At 37.8% G+C, this 20,187-nt stretch overlaps 1 protein-coding gene across 1 annotated transcript; it reads right to left on the bottom strand.

The window, feature by feature from the left end:
* Positions 1 to 2,370: 2,370 nt before the first annotated feature.
* On the bottom strand, positions 2,371 to 19,857 carry LOC146147804 (uncharacterized). The gene is made up of 16 exons (XM_083387940.1): positions 19,556 to 19,857; positions 15,266 to 15,415; positions 14,584 to 14,768; positions 13,542 to 14,003; positions 12,557 to 12,724; positions 11,747 to 11,981; positions 11,211 to 11,378; positions 10,326 to 10,404; positions 9,171 to 9,319; positions 6,595 to 6,744; positions 5,455 to 5,636; positions 4,884 to 5,243; positions 4,196 to 4,363; positions 3,278 to 3,512; positions 2,905 to 3,072; positions 2,371 to 2,378 (listed from the first exon to the last, which is right to left on the bottom strand). Exons 1-16 carry the CDS (start codon positions 19,722 to 19,724, stop codon positions 2,371 to 2,373), a joined length of 3,036 nt encoding a protein of 1,011 aa, XP_083244066.1. The 5' UTR covers positions 19,725 to 19,857.
* Positions 19,858 to 20,187: the final 330 nt, after the last annotated feature.

Here is a 20,187-nt window from a genome sequence, read left to right on the forward strand (position 1 = left end):
AAAAAATTTAAAAAAAAAATGAAAATAAAAAAAAAAAAAAAAAATAAAATTATTGAAAAAAAAAAAAAATCAAAAAAAAAAAAAATTATTATAAAAAAAAAAAAAAAAAAAAAAATTATTAAAAAAAAAAAAAATTATTGAAAATTTCGACGTGGCCCAGGACTGCCATTCCCATATAAAACGCATTACGGTCGGACCATCACTGCCAATCATAGAATACCTTCTATTGTGTGCTGTTAAGTTCCAAGCCAGCGCAGGGAGGTTTGCCACTTAGTCTTTTAGGCCTTCTGGTGGGATTCACCAAAGGGAAGTTGGCAGAGTAAACAAGATATCGATTAGAAATTTTTACACATTACTCAAAGCAACCTAACTTAGCCAGCAATCAGACTTTTAAAAAAATCATATTTATGATATTAATATTCAGTAATATTCGGCCCTTAAATTAAAATGTGCCCTAAGTGACTTACATAGGGTGATAGCTACGAGTCTACTCTTCAAAATAAGATATGACTCGACCACCAATTATTCGGGGATAAGTTAGTAATATTCCTTCAAAAATTCATAAAGTCGAAAGTTTCAAATTTTGTCAAAACGTTTATAGGCTGCATCACTTAAGCAACCTGGCCGATCTTTCAATCAGGCTTTATCAAAACCTTGACAAGTTGTTATCAGGTTTAAGTTGGTTTTGCGCGGTCAACTTGGTATTGTATGATTGGCAGTGATGGTCCGACCGTAATGCGTTTTATATGGGAATGGCAGTACTGGGCCACGTCGAAATTTAATTTTTTTTTTTTTTTTTTTTTTTTAATGATTTTTTTTTTTTTATTTATTTTTTTTTTTAATAATTTTTTTTTTTTTTTTTTTTTTCAATAAATTTTTTTTTTTTTTTTTTTTTTAATAATTTTTTTATTTTTTTTTTTATTTTGATTTTTTTTTTTAATTTTTTTTTTTTTTTTTTTTAAATTATTATTTTTTTTTGTCAAATTGAAAAAAAAAACAGGATGGCAGTCATGGGCCACCATACACAACACTTGCAGCATTGCGACGTACAATAAAGTCCAAAGTAGACCATTAACTCTATGTTACGTCACAATGCTGTAAATTACTGAACTGGCGAAGTCCTTAATTTAATGAACAAGCAGGAAGCAGCCTTAAACGTCTTGCATTTTGCAAGTAATATATAAAATTGTAATATATTTGACGGACAGGGAAAGTTGACGCGGACCGGTGGTTGAGAACCACTGATGTAGAATGCCCTGCATTAACCCAGTGAATGTCACGCCACTTTTGAGGCATTGTGACGTTTACGAACGGTTAGTCGTAAACAACAAGTTTAACGCACACAAAAAATAATGTTTAATACAGCAATTAAGACACATATTCGTGACACGAACTGGAAATGTGATCAACCATTTAGTTAACGCTAGTGTTAGTGATGTAATAATGATGTTAATAATGTGGTAGTGATGTAATGGTTGTACTTTCGTAAGGTGATATAACATGAGCGCTGAATTAATTGGCGTGCCATGAAAAATCATCTCCATGGGTTGCCGACCCCTGGTCTAATCCTTTCAATAATTTTACAAAGAGAATACATTTTTGATTATAACGTTTTCTTCTTCTGTCTTAGTCATTTTCTTGCGACGATGAAAATAGCATTCTCCAAAAACTACGAACAAATTTAGAGTTAGGTGTTGTCAGCTTACCTGTGAGCAGTATAGGGCGGACAGAAAGATTTTGCTAAGCATATAGTAAAATAATGCTACATTTAAAATGATAAAGTAATTTTTCCCTACTAATAGGCAAACCAATGGTTCTCAACCTTTTATGGTTGGTGGCCCACTTTGAAAGACTCTCGACCTCCGTGCTCCCCCCTGCTTTAAAAAATACCTAGCATTGTGTTTAGCGCATTTTCATTTGTTTTAATTCTTTACGTTAATAACAAATACATATTTTTCAACAAATAAATGCAATTACTTTTCTAAAAACAAATAAGTCAATTTCATTTAGATTAACTTAGGTAGTGATTACAAAGCTTGTTCTTCGTAGCCGCCAAGGGTTTTTTTATATTTGACTCTTTTTGTACTAAGCCAAGCATTCGTCGAGTTTATTTCCCGATTTTGCTTTATTAATGCGTTACTATTAGCCTTGACAAATAAACTGTGTATAACCTCGCTGAATGTTGGCCTAAAATGACCTGGAGTAACAGCGTACTTTATCGTTTTACGATGGAATGTTTATTTTGCAAGAAAATTGCGAAATCGTTGCACTTGGCACACGCTCGCCCAACAGCATTTGTCGGACACTCAACGATTAGGTAAAGGGTATTGGCAAGTAAATTGGCCGTGCTAAAATAACGCTGGTGCCGCACTATTTGGCTGCATATAAAGCAGCACAGTAATTGTTTCGCCACAGCGACAGGCCTATAATCCAAACTTGCCACTCGCGAACGTTCAATTAGGCGTAACTTTTCGCGATGAACAAATAACAAAAAATATTGTACTTTAAACAACCCTAATGAGTTCAAAACAGGTGTCAGAAAATTGTGTTACAAAACGTTACAAGAAAGGTTTACAGCCATAAAAAAACATAAAATTAAGTTTACTGGTAAATTGTGAAAATAGTAACACTTTAGTTTCGCAATACCTATAGTTTGAGAGTTATGACCGTGGCCCCAAATAACTGTTCCGTGGCCACCCAGGGGGGCCGAAGGCCAGGGTTGAGAAACCCTAAGCACACAGTGAACCCCCAACATAAAAATACCCAATCGATTTTATCGGTCCAACTTAACATTATTTATTCAAATAAATTTTATTTGAAAATATACAACTCGCTTTAATATCTGTTTAACAAAACGAAAACTAGCTCGTTTGAGTACACAGAACCGTGTAAAATTTGACTTACAATAAGCAACGAAAGAGAATGCCAGCAATCCGAGTTGAATGTAAATCTTGTCGCGAACGCAAATGCTCGTGCTCCACCCGTACTGTATGGCAATCCCCACCAATGTCCAGAGGTTCCAAACAGAAAATGCGATTTCCTGATTGTCCGGAAAGTAGGTAGCATGCATTTCTGTTAAGAAAAATATATGTATAAATATATATATATATCCAGTCTGGTAAGCCGAGTGCGATTTTTTCAGAGAAATCTGTTATTTAATTAAAAGACAGTTAATGCATCTCGATAATTAAAATCCCACACAAGTTACAAGTGCTACATATGACAATTATTTATAAACGGTTCTAATTAAATGACCTGTTCCAAAAAAATTACTCACCATTGACCAAAGGTTGCCAGGTGCCGTCCACAAAACCAGCAACCACAAACATAACGTATACGACCCACAGATTGTCGGAGGTGGGAATCCAGAACAAGCACATCATGTAGTTTGTCAGGTCGAATACGAGTCCCAGCAGAAGTGGGTATGTTCTACCGTAGCGACTCGACAGCTTACTTATAACATATGACAGGACAGCGTCTACAGCGGAGTAGATCGCCATGCAAAGGCCAACCTGGACAGGTGAGCGTGTGGTTTTCAATCGTGTTTCTGTTACGTTGTGACCATTGCTGACACACTTATAGGTGGTTAAAATTTTTTTTAAATGTTCATCTTTACAAAATTACAACCTTTGGTGGATATTTCTCATAATTTTTCCCCTATACATGGACAAATACTTGGGCTTCTTGTGGCATATCATTACAAATTTAAGTAACAAAACGAACGACAAAAAATACTAAACCAGAAAGCGATTTATTCAATGTTAATAACCTATAGATGTATAACAACCAGCGTGCCAAGCACACAGTCGAACACAATTGTCCAACTCTAAAAAGAATAAAAAATCCCTTAAAATTGTGTTTTTAAGAACAAGTTTTTTCTTCCTTGATACAATTTACGTAGTTATGCACAGTTTCAAGTTATTTTATCGTGACATGACAGTTAAATAATTGTCGAAAATGCAAACAGGCTAGACCCAAACTATTTAGATTTTATGGAGGATGCCATAAACCAAAAAGGTTGGAAACCTCTAGTTCAGACAATATGTGGATGTTCCGATCGATAACAACCAATATACGTTATTTTATACAGTTTACATATTTCTTTAAAAAGCTACCCTGATCTCAACCCTTTACTTGGGTACGATGGAATGGTGCCAACAAAATCTATCCTACCATTTGAAATTTCGTGTCTTACTTGGTCGACACCCAATAGACATGACGCAAAAGCTCTCGTCATCTCCCCGAAGGCAAATGACGTTGCCAGACCGGTGTAAAGGGCAAACGGGGTGATGAGAAGTTGACGAGCGTCTATCATGTGCAAAACTGTGTTTTTTACGGTTGTCCAAATCCTTTTGACGGAATCCTACAAATTAGAAATTTTTGGGTTCTGCTACTTGATGTAGGTATACAATGGCAATTATTAGAGGGTTATGCTTTTCAACTATGAGTCCATGTATCATAGGGGTTCACATGATTTATGCACAGTTACTATATTATACTCTATTAATTCCTGCTTGATGGAGCAAGTAGCAGTAAGGAAATGTTTTTCTTCCGCATTTTATAATTAGCGCTTACATTATGTCACAGAATTGTCTGATTCGACATGGTGGTCCACGACGATTACGAGTTAAGAAGGCATGTTGTTAAATATAAAAATTTTCTGTGCAAATTTCAAAATACCAACATACAATGACATGTATATGTCTGGTGTCTGCTTATTGTATGGGTGTGTACATAAAACACCATTTGTATTTAAAAATTAATATTTCTAGTGCAATAACGAGTCATATTTCAGTGGACTAAAAACTTTCGCAATTAAAACTTTGTCCTAAATTACCTTACAAAAAGCTGGATATAATAAGTTTTTACTATTATATCGTTACTTGAGATGATAGTTCTTCCGTCAATTGATCGTCGAGTATATCATCGTTGACTTCTAAACTTGGGTCGATACGTCGGACTGGTATAGCAATTACGACCATTGCAACCAATATCATGGCACCGTTGACTCCCAGCAAAATAAACAGTGCATCTTGCGTAGCCGGAAGATACTGATCCAGGTTCGCCTGAGTGACGTTTGAATCTTGGCAGTCGTTGGCTCCACACACAGAAAGGTCCCGACCCGGGTTGTTTTCCCACAATGATGTGGTGCTTTCAAAGGGAGTCGCAGTGGTGCTGCCATTTGGCGATTGGGGCGTTTTGCCCGCGTAGAGTATCCCGTAACTTATCAAGTTACCAACCATCTAGCAATGTTTGGTTAAAAAACAAAACACAAATTAAAACTAATTTTAAGCAATTTTATTTGCAAACATGTTAAGCTACATTTAGCAATGTTAACATAAACCAGAAAATCATCACAAAGTTATATCTATTTAGTCAAATTTACTTGGTTTATTGCTACATTTTACCCGTTTGTTGTATGTATCAACAAAACGTGACGACCGCGAATTTTACCTGACTTAATTGAAACATAACGAAGAAGTAGCCAATGAACTCAGTTACGTAGCTACGAGTATCCCTAGAACCGTGGCGGGCATAACAACGTGCGTAGTGAACACTGAACAGCAGCATAGATGGCCACATGGTCGCCTCAGCAAAACCCGTGATGACTCCAGCCGGAATGAGAACGTACGCTTCTACAGCCATAAACGTAAAAGTAAAACGTTTTTGTTTGTCGACAAACGGCATTGGGACTACTTAATGTTAATTAAAAATAAAGAATGTCACATTTTTTTATGTGGACACAAATAAATAATTAAAGTCACACGATGAGGTTTTCTTTTGTTAACTAGAACATTGCTCTTCAACCGGTGTGCACCAGTACGAAAATGGAATACAAGGTTACATCACGAACTTTTTGGCATTCAGCATATTAGAAAAAATATCTAGGTTTCAACTAATGTATAAAAATGCTGATTTATGACATACAATAGTTCTCGCAAGCAGCCTCAGCCACATTCGAACTCGCACCAACAGCGTGTAAAACTTCAGGAGCCTCGGTTTAATTAACATAAATATATTGTTAGTTAACATAAAGATATACAGGGTGCATGAGTTCGTCAAAGCAACTTTAAAGGTTCACCAAATCAAAAGTGTGTAGACTCTACACTGTAGAGCAGTGCTTCTCAACCTTTCTTCACGGCGACCCAAATATTAAGCGTATATGACAACTAAGCTCTGGCGACCCAATTTTTTTTCTTCTAGGCGAACAAAAAATAGACATTAGCATTAGCATGAATAATTTCAAAATTATTATTATAAGACATTATTTGTATTGTTTCCTTAATTTCCTTAAGTGAAAAATTTCGATTTGAACCAATCTCAATTAGTTTAAACATGTGACTACTGCGGTCGGCGACCCAACCAAATCAAACAGCGACCCTATTTTGGGTCGCAACCAATAGGTTGAGAAGCACTGCTGTAGAGCATTGAATAGAGAACAGTAAGAACCCCATTGTCGGTAACAAACGGTTTATAAACAATGTCGATATTTACATCTACTATAGGCTAATATGTAATCTACTATAGGCTAATGTGTAAATATATATTGTACCACAAGTCCCTCAAGTTTCAAATCAAACACACATATCTAACCTGGGTAAAAATTGGCAGCCACGAAGACAAGATAGCAGCATTGTGACAGCAACGCTGAAACTTTGGCTCCGAATAATCGGAGAACAACCGGCGTGATTACAATCCCCACTATTCCCGCTGTGGCGAACGTTGCAGTAATAGATGCGGCGCCTGTAACAGTAAATACTTATTAATGTTGGTTTGTTATATAATTTCCCTCAAATTTTCCAAGGGCGTGACACAATAATTCAGTTTCGTGTTAAAACTTGTGGTAATCAATATGATTACAAATATAGACATCAGGGGCGGATTCAGGATTTTTGTTTGTTGGGTACATGAAATGTTTTCGGCCATGACGTCATAACGCGACATCGCTACTTGAGAAAATATTTTAACAAAGCGTCCTAAGAAATGTTTAAGAAGCCTTGTCTAACTTGTTACAATTTAAAGGTATTTTGACCATATTTTGACCAATTAGACCAGTGGTTCCCAACCTTTTTGTTGTCACGGACCCCTTTAGTCAGGTTATTAAATCTGCGGACCCCTTCCTAAATTTTGCCTGAAACTCAATTAACATACTATTGAGTATTGACTATTGTAATAATTCTGCTACTCAACTACTGTACTGTGTCAAATTGTTGTTGTTGTTAAAGAAAGAAAGAACAACAAAACGAACGAACAAAAGTTGAATAAACAATTAACATAATACTAAATTAAAGAAACTAGAAAAATATGTTGAAAAATAGATAAATAAAGACAAGATAGGCTGACGACCAACCCGCTAAATCTGCACAGCAGGGGAAGATGGTCAGAGGTTTTTAGCGGGATTTGCGCCTCGAACTGTTAGGACTTAGTCGCCCTTCACCAAGCGATTGTCCTCGGGGATATAAATTAAAAAAGGTGACCTAAGGGCCATGCCGAAACTTTGTCAACGTAAGCAAATTTAATGAGAGGGCTGTTGTTGCCTTTCCTGAACTAAACGACTAAACTGTGGTTGAGTTTTTGACAATACAATACGTATTCATCTTCGTCCTCTGCCTCATATCTATTTGACTACATCCTGGTGTTTTCATTCAAATATTGACTGACTATGCATACCACTCACCTATATGCTTACCGGTACATATCTACTGACCTACCAGTATTCTCCAGCTACAAGTAGTGGTGTCGTTCCCGCCAATATGAGGTAAACCAGGGGTCGGCAACCTTTTTCTAGTCGCGGGCCAAAACCAAACTCAAATATATCTAAGAATGGTATTATTGAAATGTTAGAATAACATTTAACCAGTTGGACATTGAATCTTTTTTTGCACTTAAAAGCGTGTTTAATTACATTTAAGGAGGCAGTAAAGTGTTGGCGCAAACGCGAAAAAAAGCGTTTGTTTGTTTTAAAATTCGAGTTCACATGTCATCATCCATACTACTAATGAAAAGTGTAATAAAACTACTTTGTCTTTGAGGAAACACAATAACTTTCATTAGTGAGTGTTTACTAACCTTTTTTTGTCGGGGGGCACCTGGCGAGCGTAGCGAGCACGATTTTATTATGGTGTAATGGTATTTCTTTTAAATTTCTTTCAAGTTTTTATTACATTGCCGAAAATAAATAACAAAAAATGTTAAAAATATATGCCCAATATTTTTGAATAGGCTACGTTTTCCGTTTGTTCTCGACGCACTTGGCAGCCTTCCACGGCGCAATGGTAAAGAAGCGCTGACCTAATTCAAATGACAGCCTCAAAACGTAAACGAACTGGACGTAGAAAGATCATTTGTTCGAAGCGCGAAAAGTTTTCGCACTTACGTGGTTAAAATAGTCATCAAGTAGGCCTATTTGTTATGGGCTTATGTCTGGTTTGTCAAAGAGGCAGCCGGATCCGGCCCGCGGGCCATAGGTTGCCGACCCCGAGGTAAACTTTGGTTGCACCTCATGCTTTCTATTATGTAATAGACGAGCCAATTCTGATTTGACTGTAATCGACATGCGTTGGCTTGAGCTTGACACATGTACAATTAAAGAGAGAAATGAAAGTAAAACGCTCGCTTTTCGTTTTTTTTTTCCCCAAAATTCATCAAGGTAATCACGGACCCCCAAACGCTTTCTCACGGACCCCCAAGGGGTCCGTGGACTCCAGGTTGGGAACCACTGAATTAGACCATAGGGCCCAAACAAGGTGTATCGTTTCAAACGCTCATTTGTGTATAGCGATATTTCAAATTCGTTTGTTTTCTAATTTATGCTTGATTAATAAATTTCCTAATACATTTTTGACTGAGCTGAAGTGGAACGAAAAATCAAGACTTAAACTACATTCTGCACAACTACATTCTGCACAGTTGATTGTGACATTTCGGCGAACCACTACGCGAAAATCCTAATAAATGTTTTGCATTTTATTTCCTTTTATGTGTGCCGAAAGCTAAAAATTTAAAAACCACTAAGTTAGATTCATAAAAATGTATTATCTCAACATACAGTATAGACACGGTCGAAACTTTTAGCAGGTTTCAACCAAATTGTTCAAAAAACTATTACTGATAAATACACGTTACGGCTAGACACGCGGAGCATTGGAAACAATTCAAAACTCACGTACCTACGCCGTCCTCAATGTTGATACTGGATTGAAGATTCAGCACTGTGGCGTAAGCACCAAACGTGAGAAATAACCCGCTCCCCAAAACTAGGAACTTTATCACCGCTCGACGTCGTTGTTTCCTTCGAATTGCCTGTTCGTCAACCATTCTGCGATTAAATCTTTGTCGCAGCCTTAGTTTCTAAAACACCGCAGTAATCATCGATTTCTTAGATTGCTTCTATTTTCTTAATGTTAATTCTCACTTAAATTTATTGGGCAACGTGATTTCAAATAAAGCTGGGCGCAATAAAAACACGCTGCTGAATTGATAAAGCGTAAAGTAAGTTATTTAACGACATCATCTGTAAATATGGTCAAAGCGTTGTGCTGCACCTGGTAAGCGATAAGTAAATATGCTTAAGGCAGTCTAATGCTGTTTTTGCAACTATAGCCGGCTAAATTTTGCATTGTTAGTTAGGTATGTGGCAGCTAGAAAAATATAGTTTCCTGTTTAGGGTTTTATTGAAAGAAAACATGTGACGCAAAACCAATACAGGTTTCCACACTGTAACCAAAAACGCTATTTTCTATAAACAGTTGTATTCCTGAAAAATATCATTTGCTGCAAAAGTAAAGAAAGGGAAATTACACAAATGGTTCTCCTTTATCACTAAAGCTTGACTTCAGGAAACAATACCATAACTTTCAATTTGCAAGTGCCAGTAAAATCCAGAATAGGCTGCAGTAAAAACAAATACTTCCAAAATGATTTTAACAAGCATTACGAGGATATCCACAAAAACAAAAAGGTAAACAAAAATATAGCAATAGACTGGAAATATAAAAATGGCAATATACGAAAGGTGTAAAGGCTTACTGTATAAGCCAAACACAAATAACGTCTTAGATGAAAATTCGACTGGATCTTTTCTATTATTGTTAAAACATGAACTTGGATGAACGTGATCTTGAATCCTGATTAACGGAATTTCGTGGAAAGGTTTAAACAAAAATGCAGTTACAGAAATACACATTTCTATACATGGGCAATTCACAACACCGGGCATTTCGATAATGAACGTCGCTCATATTTCGGTCGAACGCTCGTCATAGGTACGGTATATCTTTGGGCGCTGTGGGCGCCTATCTTATGTCGTTCATAGAAAAGTTGACCCTTCATTGGTGTGCAGATGTCGATCCACTTTGTTCGTTCTCGTTTCTCTTTTCGAAACGCGCTTGTTTTCCCCCATTTCTGCGACAACATAGAAAAGCAAATGAAAAGGTACATTCAAAATGCGCAAAATGATTTCTAAATAACTTTTGTCCTACAAATGTAGAGATATGGTTATTTATTCCGATACCTAAATCAGATATTATGGAAATAACATATAGTTTACAATCTTAAAAACAAAAACGCAGTAGTGTAAACGCGATTAGTTCTTGGTTGGCTTTGTCTGAGAAATCCACCTTCAAAGATAAAAATCGCTGCTTTGGGTCGCAAAACATAGCTCAAATGCCCGATTGGTATAGGTTACCGATACCACCCTAATAACGAAAAAGTACTGTTAATAAATACCAGTTGACATTTTTGTTGTTACTTCAAGCAAATCAGTTTATCATAAAACTCAAGACTTTATCCATCGTACAGCAAAATATCTAAATATAGGCTAATGCTACACGAAACCCGAAAACTAAACGGTCCGCAAAGTCGTGTCCATCGGCCCGCGGCATATATTTGTAATGTAGATAAAAATATTGTTGAAAACAAATATTGAAAAATGTTGTGTTGTAGCCTACAGCTGAAATGCTGTTGAAAGCCATTCTAAATTAAATTTTAGTAAAATTTTAACCTGAACTTTCCAGCCCTTTTATGAAAATGTTCGCGACCCCCGGTTTAGAGCTTCGCGCCTAGAATGTTTAAACCAAAACAAATCAAGTAACACTAACATTTAACCCGAGACATCTAAGTCGGCTTACGCTCCAGCTTTCGACCATATGGATCCATAGTTATAATTTATATGTTGCGAAAAATTACAGCAAATAAAAAAGTGTTCTTACTGTAAGACAGCACAGCAAAGCAGAGAAGTCCGACTTGAATGTATATTTTGTAGTTCACGCAAAGGCTAGTGCTCCACCCATACTGGATCGCAATCCCGATCAGCACCCAGAGATTCCACACGGTGAAAGCTATGTCTTGATGGGCAGAGAAATAGGCGGCGTGCATTTCTGGCAAGACAGTTATAAAACATCATTTTAAAATATGTTTGTGTGGAGAGAAGTTCTTAAGCTGCCCGGATACAAAGAAACATGCAGGTAAGTATGCTAGGCTTACATACATGCATTGCACACTCTCCATTAGCTAAGCGTGTCTTACGCCAAGTGAAAAGGCAAACATTCAAAAGTAGGTATTGTCAATAAACTGATATTGTCACGCAAAATAGGGTAAAAAACAAAGCCGAAACCTGCTAATACTGAAACACAGACAAACATATATATATAATATATATAAACGAGAGCATGCACTGTCGAATAAAATCATTAGAGTACAAAAAAAAATGTACAGCATGGACATATATAAGAAAAATAAGTTGTACCGTTAACGAGCGGTTGCCAGATTCCGTTAATGATTCCGACCAGAAGAAAGATGACATATACAATGTAGAGAGTGTCGCTGGTGGGTGTCCAGAAGAGACAGAGCATGTAGTTGCCGATGTCGAGCAGAAAGGCGAAAATAAGGGGTGTATTGCGACCGATGCGACTAGAGATCTTCCCAATAAAGAGCGACACCACGCCTGACGCGGCAGAGAAAATGGCCATGCACAAGCCCACCTATACGTAAAACAACGCTGGCTAGTCTATTATGCTCACACAAGCGAATGTAGATGTTCAAGGCGAAACCAGGGCAGCGCTTGCACGCGAACAGGTTTTAAAACAAGTAAAACGTAACAATGAATATGCTGTTGCTGCCAGGCATTGCTTCAATCGTACAATTGTTGTTTTTGTTTATTTTTTATTGTTGGTCTGGTATATTATGAATTCGCCTTTATAGTTGCAATTATACTGCCCTGAAGAAGATTGCCCGAATAGGTGATCGAAACGTTCGCACTTCAATAAAATTTTGCCAGAAGAACAATTGTACAATTAAATGAAAACGTTATAGTTGTTTTCAAGAAACATTTACTTGACTATGAAAGGCCTGTTGGTATGAATCAACAACTTAACAAGAAACTATAAAGATTGGCAAATTTGTGCCTAACTTGGCTGTTCATAAAACGAACAGTGCTTATAGACTAAATAGAAGAAGAATCATGCTGTTTCTCACTAAAAGTTGGTTATAGCTTTGTTGTACTTTCGCATTACCAGAACATCTCCCCCAAACAATGCATTACATACATCACACTCACCTGATCTACGCCAAGCATACAGGAGGCAAATGCCCTGGTGAGTTCAGAGAAGGCGAAGGACATGAGGAGTCCGTTGTACAACGCGAACGGGGTGATGAGTAGCTGACGCGGGTCGATTAAATGGTTTAGGGTCGCAGAGATGGCAGAAAAAGCGACTGTCTTCAGATCCTAACGGAAAATAATGTTGTTTTCAAATATAAACTTTCGCATAGATATTGCGAAATTTCCACCCTGTTTTTTATTTTTAAACTAATGCTTTTTGTTAGCTTTGCAAAATGAACTTTTTTAGTACCTTTTTGTGGTAAATATATTGTACATGAGCCCAAAACAAAAATACATAATACATTTATCTTCAAACTTCACTAATATTTTTCTGTAGTATTTTTTTTAATAATAACGGTTTTACTGTGGCAAGCCAAATAGCACCAGCTGCACCACCCAAAGTACGATGATTGGCAAATTCTATGCAAGATAAAGTAATAAATCATGGCTTTAAGTTGTCTCCAGTAATCTGTTATCAAATCATCTTATACCGACACAGCCCACTCTTATCGGATATTTAAAATCTCGTTGTGTATAGTTGAACTTTAATCCGTCGATATTTCTGTAGAAGAAATCTATTTCTAGGAAAGCCTTTTCTGCACTTTCGATTGCAATACAGAAAGCTTAACCAACTGTAACATGTCTTTTTGCATGAGTATCATTGTCATTTTCTAAACTAAATAATGCAGTGTTAAAAACATTTTCTTTGTTTTATTTTAAAGCCTAAACAGCATGAACTATTGTCGGAACACGAAAATATGACGATATCATTCCATTGTTTTTTAGGTTTTTTATCTAGTATTTTAATGATTTATGTTTTGTACTTGTTACATTTTTCAAACATGTTTATATTATACGAAAATTGAACTACAGACAGTTTCTTACATGAGGTATTCAAACCAAGGATTCACACCAAGTTATCAAATTTTTCAATTTCTCAAACCTCTTTCGGTTTCTTTTCTTTCGGCATCGTATCGCAGTTGGCAGGCAACGCGCCGTTCTCCTTCAGCTCTAGAAAGCTGGCGGTTGGAGTCAGCGGCGTGACGTTCTGGTTCACCAAGTGACGCTGCTTAGCAACAGGACCCGGGTCTGGCGAGGCGTCGATTTCGCGCATGAAGATCACATGGATTACGATTGCCACCACGACCATGGCGCCCATGATGCCGGTCATGAGGTAGAGCGTGGTCTGCGAAGCGGGCACGTACTTGTACAGTAGCTTTCGCGTGATGTTCGGGTCCTGACAGTCGTCGGCGCCGCACACTGCCAGGTCAAGGGTGGACGGCTGGAACTTGTTCTTCTGGAACGAACTCTCGTTCATTTGCCGGAGGATGTTGAGTGTTTGTGACGAGGGGATCGGCGACTTGCCAGCGTACAGGATCGCGTAGCTGACCAGGTTGCCGAACACCTGGCAAGGCAAGAACACGGCCTGAAAGAGCGCTCTCGGGTATGTTACATTTCCAGGAAATGCCACCAACGTTTGCATTTACATTTACGCCGATACTTTATTTCTTTGCAAGTTACGTTATAAAACAAATAACGACCGTTAGAGTTAAAGTTAAACTGTGATGTCAACTTTCCTCTGCAATTGCAATGACTTCAGATACTCAAGATAAGCAATTGAACCCATTGTGTGTCCTTAAAAGATTGAGGACCAACGTTTAAAACAAGGAAAACAAAAAATCACACATTCCAATATGTTCTTATTCAAACTATATATTTACTGAACTCAAGCTGTCAAATATCTTTTCAACTTAATGAGGCCGACAAATGTGACACTTGAACAAATATAACATCCGTACAGAAATTATAAGGACGAGTCACAGACCCTGTTGACGAACCATTGGTAAAAAACCTGTCGTGTTTTTAACCATATATTTAGGTTTTAGGTCTTTTTTTCACGCGGCCAATTATGTGTCAAAGTTTTGCGGCCTTTTTTTTATAAACACAAACCGCAAATTATTGCGTTCACCTTAACAAGTGCATACCTGACTTAGCTGAAATACTGAGAAGAAGTATCCGATAAACTCGCTCTCGTAGGCTGCCGAGTCCTTTTGGTCGTCGTACTTTGAGTAAGATCGCGCGCAATGAACGCTGAACAAAACCATAGTCGGCCACATCGTCGCTTCGCCCATCCCCACCAAGATGCCAGCAGGTATCATCATGTAATTTTCTGAAGAAAACCCATTAAATTTAATGCTGCTGTCACGCTAATTTATTCTATCGTTGTGTCAATGCAATTTTGTCATAAATTGACATGCTACAGTTGTTGAGCGGCAAAACAAACTACTTAATAAAGAACCAAGTACATTGGTGTGTTAGTCGTTTTTTTATATTCTTTTATAGTGTTTCCAAACCTTTCATATTGCCAATTAACATTGTGGTGTATTATCATACGTTTGGTATCCTTGCGACAAGCCTACTCCCAATGAAATTCAAATTCCGGCCAAATACGCCTGTTCCCAGTCATACGTCAACATATAGTGCGTTCGTATTTCGTGACAAGCAAGACTGGGATATTAAAAAGCGTATCGTATTATTAAATCTGAAGCGATTTCGAGAAAAGTGTTATTTACTATGGAAATGATTTCCAAACTTGCTTAGCACAAAGCTGTGGTGTGAGCTCATCAAAACTTAAATATTGGCAGCAAAGCATTGCTTGCAACTTACTTGGTAGTAGATTGGCCAGAACGTAGATGAGGTAGCTGACCTCGCAGATGATGAGCGATACTTTGGTGCCAAACACTCGCATCATGACCGGGGTGAGAACCACCCCCGATATCGCCGCTGTGGCGTAAGTGGCCGTTACCGACGCCGCACCTGAAAAACACCAAATTTAGGTCTTGTTGGCATTTCGAAGAAATTTGTTTCCATTTCCATTTTCACTACGCATATTCCAAGTTTTTCGCGCTCCGCGCAAATTTTGATTTCGTCTCTAGTGTGTCTTACCCCATTTTGATAAAATTGTTTTAGCCCGAAGCCGCGTGCTGCGTTTGATCGCAGCCTCAAGAATAAAAGTTTTGGCAACTTAAGCAACATAAAGGCGTCTTTTCGCTATGCTCGAATCATTCTGATATAAAACCAATATAACACCTTTGCAATATTGGTTTTATATCAGAATTAACACCTATTCAACCTAAAACAAAATAAACGAACTGTGAATAGTGTTCTTAAGTTTACTTCTTTATGACGTCACGTTTAGACGTAACTTTAGGACGCCAAGGTATGACGTAACTTTGTGAAGTCATCTATGAAAAACTTGTCATGCGTCCACCAAACAAAAATTATAGATCCGGGCCTGGTGTTAAGGACCCGGTCCTATATGATCCTATATGATGCTTAAATTCCTATATGATGCTTAAACCCCGGTCCTATATGATGCTTAAATTGCGAAAAACAAATCGGTCTACAATAAAAAGCTGAATTAGGTTGATGTGAAAAATACAAGTCATTCGCCTTTCGACTCGTTTTTTTAGTTATTTTGGGGTCTTGCATCTCTAAACACAGACCATGTTATGCAAGGAAAACATTTCCAGCGTCTAAGGAATGCCGTACAAGGGTATTTGTCAATTCCGACCATAATCAGATTACATGCGGTTCCCTACATTGCCTGATGTCGCGCATTAACGACAGACCATTTTGGTTAGATCCATTCATAGATAGGCACGGTTCAACCTTCGCCTACCTGCCTATCGTTAAGCCGATGCCCTTTTTACCATGTGCTGGAATCTTTTTGGCATTCCTCATTCGCAAACAGTCCGAAATAAATTTATTTGCTGGAGCTACTTTAAAATCACAATCGCCCTTCCTTAGTATTGCCCTTCCTTGTCCCCGATCAAGCTTTGCTCCTTATATTTTTACAAATTTAGTGAGATTTAGACCTAAATTTGCAATCTGTCTAAAATCGCAATATTGGTTTGGTATTAAAGAGCAGAACTATGAATTTTAGCCTATAGTTTTTTAATGATAGTCACTAGCAGAAGTTATAGCGAGCGTCCAATTTAAACCCTGGCATCAGGTTCACCACACAAAAATAGAACTGCCCAAGCTTTGAATTTCAAAGCGGTCTTTCTAATCCAGCCACCTCCCCGACCCGCTTCCTGCTTAACATGTCGTGTGCGTAAATTGCACTTGGGGAGAGACGGTCGAGGATGTCGCCAATTCCGCGCGACGAAACGATGAGCCACCTGTGACGCAGCAATGTTTATTCAAGCTTTATCTCAACAACGAAAAGGCGATTCTCTGAACTCGAGACGAACCTCTGTAAACAGGCGACTGTTTGATTGCCCTTAACTGAGCGACCACGATAAGCCAGTAATGTGTTTTTCTTCCGACAAAGGAGCAGGCTTTAACGGAAAAACATCCAAGTGGTTCACAACAAATCGTTGCTAAACGGGAACGTGGGATCGCTTTTAAGATAAACAGACCAAGTTTTTGAAAAATTTGTGACAAAAAATACTAATTTGATCCTAGAGAAACAAGGTAGCCTACCATTTTGAAACAAACACAACAGCGGATGACAATGTCTGAGAAACAATAAAATATGTTAATCTACATTTATTAATGAATATATACGGAGGGCTGGATGGAGTATATCCCTCAACGGATTAAAGCGTTCCGGGTGAACGAAATTAACATTGTTGATTATTTTGGTCTATCACTCGAGGGGTAACAAAAAGTAAGTCCAATCTCTTACAGCGGAACAGCTGCGCTATAGATATTGGCCTGATTACCGTCACGGCTAGTTTTTAAAACATGACAACAAAGTGAAATAGCTTGGTCGGTTGCTTTTGTAGTTAGTTTTCTTGTATTGTTGTAATGTTTCAACGAAAAAGGTCATTCTGGTAACCCTCTTAATGTCGCCTGTCCTTGCCATGCCTTATTCGGAAGTTTTGCCGCGAAAACAGTCGCAATTTACGTTATCTCTGGGGTCTTGCATCGCCTGGATCTACCCAAGCGTGTTTGAACTTTTGTAGCGAAAGAAGTTCCCGCGTCAACAAACGACCCCAGGTTTTATCTTTGCAAATAATCTGTCTCGACCCGTCCTCTGATCGTTCCGTATTACTGAGTCACAATTTCTAAATTGTTTCTTTTGCGGAAGACACAAAGCGTACGACGCCGCCACGATTAAAATCCGTGATATACGTGCCATGTCTGCGATTTTGATGACTTTTTAAGATGGCTGAAGGAGATAAACAACAAATATTTACGGGACTTGTTGATCGCACATATTATAACGCTACAAAGAAAAGATGGTGGTTTTTTATAGTTGGCGGCAAAACACAACTACGGTGAAAGAATGCCGATTTGGTAACTGTTAGTTACCAGTTCGTGTCAACTTATCATTTCCGTCAACTATGGTTGAAATCGTATATCATCGCTTTATTGACCGAACAAAACAGCAAATCATTTCTTGAATGTTGTGTTTGAAAATTGTCGTAACGGAAAACACTTTATACATTTCGCAGCGAAAATAATTCAAAGCTGTGTAGATTTCATCTTGACGCTCAAATAAGGCGTCGTCAAATAACAAGCTTGTTGCGACACCACGTCGGAATCACAGCGCGATAGCCATCTCGTCAATTAGCGTTTCCCCGTTCAAGGCCTCACAAAAAACAAGCGAAAGAAAATCAAGAAACCGAATTACAAGAAGGCAGCAGTAATCCCGACCATAATTTCTAAAACCTCTTGAATAAATCTCGCTCGTCGAGAGTGAACCGACTTAACCCAAATGCGACGTCTATTTTAAGACTATTCTGTCGAACTTCAATCGTTCGCCTGCAGGGTATAAGGGCAAAGAACTTCACTTCAGCTTTTGTTCTGACAGCAAAGTCGTTGAAGTTCATAGCCCAAGAGGTTATATATAAACTCGTTAGTTAGTTAGTTAAACGTTACAGGCACGCACACATATATCTTTAATGTTTAAGGTGTTATTCAAAACTTAAATATTTGTCACAGTTCAGTCTCACACGACAAGTATAGAACAGGTGTACAAAAAATGTACGGTGTCCATTTTGTTTAATGCGTTAGATAGGACATGCGAACACGTGGGTTGGGTTAACTCATATTGATATTCAAAAACGTTTAAACCGGCATCAACTCGCATAATATGTATAGCTGATAAGTATTTAAAAACAAACACAAATATATAAGTATTAGTTAAAATTTAAAAAAAATGACGCGTCTTGAATTTCTTTTCCACGTCTATAATATAGTAAGACATATAACGTAACCGGGGTTTGGATGACTGCCGACATTCTTGTGTTAATCTTAGAGATAATTTAGGCATAACTCTGATATTATAATGCCAATTAAGATGTAAATAGACTGAGTTGTTTTGTTATAGCGACGTAAATCCCTCAGGTTAGCAATATTAAAACACAGGCAATATAGGAATCAAGAGTTGTGGAACTTAAAGAAGAAAAAAAGGTGAACGCATACGTTTAAAGTTGTTCTATACAGGATGAGGTCGACATCGATGTAATCTAGAAATGTCTGAAACGTACCATTTTTATTCGATACCAATAATCGATATTGTGAACAAAAATACCGGTATAGATCCCTCTATAGTTGTTAAACTTATATTTGTTGATGAATTTACCTTTAAATCTGGAAAACCTATCTTTAGCTATAGCATACCATGGCTATAATTCGCTATCGGATTGGCACCGACAAATTCCTAGCATTAGACCAATACCGTTACAGGTACTTATACCGCTATAGGCATCGGGCTCCAACCGATATGATCGGACATTATGTCAGGTCAGGACTGAAAGCGCCACAATGTAGCAGATGTCGAGCTCTTGAATCACAGCGCAGGGTAACTTAAAGGCTTTGCCAAATTTAAAAAAAATGTTAATTCGATGAACGCTTGAAACTTTTCGAAAGAACCCAGTGTGCTGTGCGATTTATTTTATTACCTCAAACTTATGAGTAAGTGCAATCAGCTTCTCAACTTACCGACGCCGTCCTCAATGTTGATGCTTGACTGCAGGAAAAGAAAAGCGCAGTAAGCGGAAAACGTGAGAAAGATTCCGGAGGCGAAGACGATGAAGCCCACCACGGTTGTGCGCTTCTGTGCCTTGGTCTTCTCATCCAAGGCGTAGCGATCCTGCCTGTCGTAGTCCATGTCCGGTTATGTGCAATGGCTTACTATAGGCCGTTAGATGTTTTCGTTCGATGTGACTTGATGCTTGTACCGAGCGCTGTCGCTCTAAAGACGCATGAAACTAAATGTACCAATTTTATAAGAGGTTGTTAATTTTAGCAGTTCAACACCTGGTGAAATAATAAATCATATTGAATTTCGAATTTTTTGTCAAATGAGGTGTTTATTTTTGTATGTGACGTCGATTAATACCAAAGCGTGGGTGGAATCTTTTATTCTTCTATTCGTTTTGGGTAAACCGATAAAACTGGCGAATAACGGGTTATAATAGTTGCGTAAATTATTTTACAATTATTACTTCTTTTGTGATTCGAATCACCTGCTTTCAGCTTACTAAGGGTCTTGATCGAAGTGGAAATATCGCAACGAGACGCCAATCTTCGGTCACTTTTAGGAATTCAATTTTCACGTTTTAAACCTATAA

Source organism: Ascidiella aspersa, chromosome 4, assembly GCF_963924565.1.
Source record: "Ascidiella aspersa chromosome 4, kaAscAspe10.2, whole genome shotgun sequence".
Taxonomy (NCBI): domain Eukaryota; kingdom Metazoa; phylum Chordata; class Ascidiacea; order Phlebobranchia; family Ascidiidae; genus Ascidiella; species Ascidiella aspersa.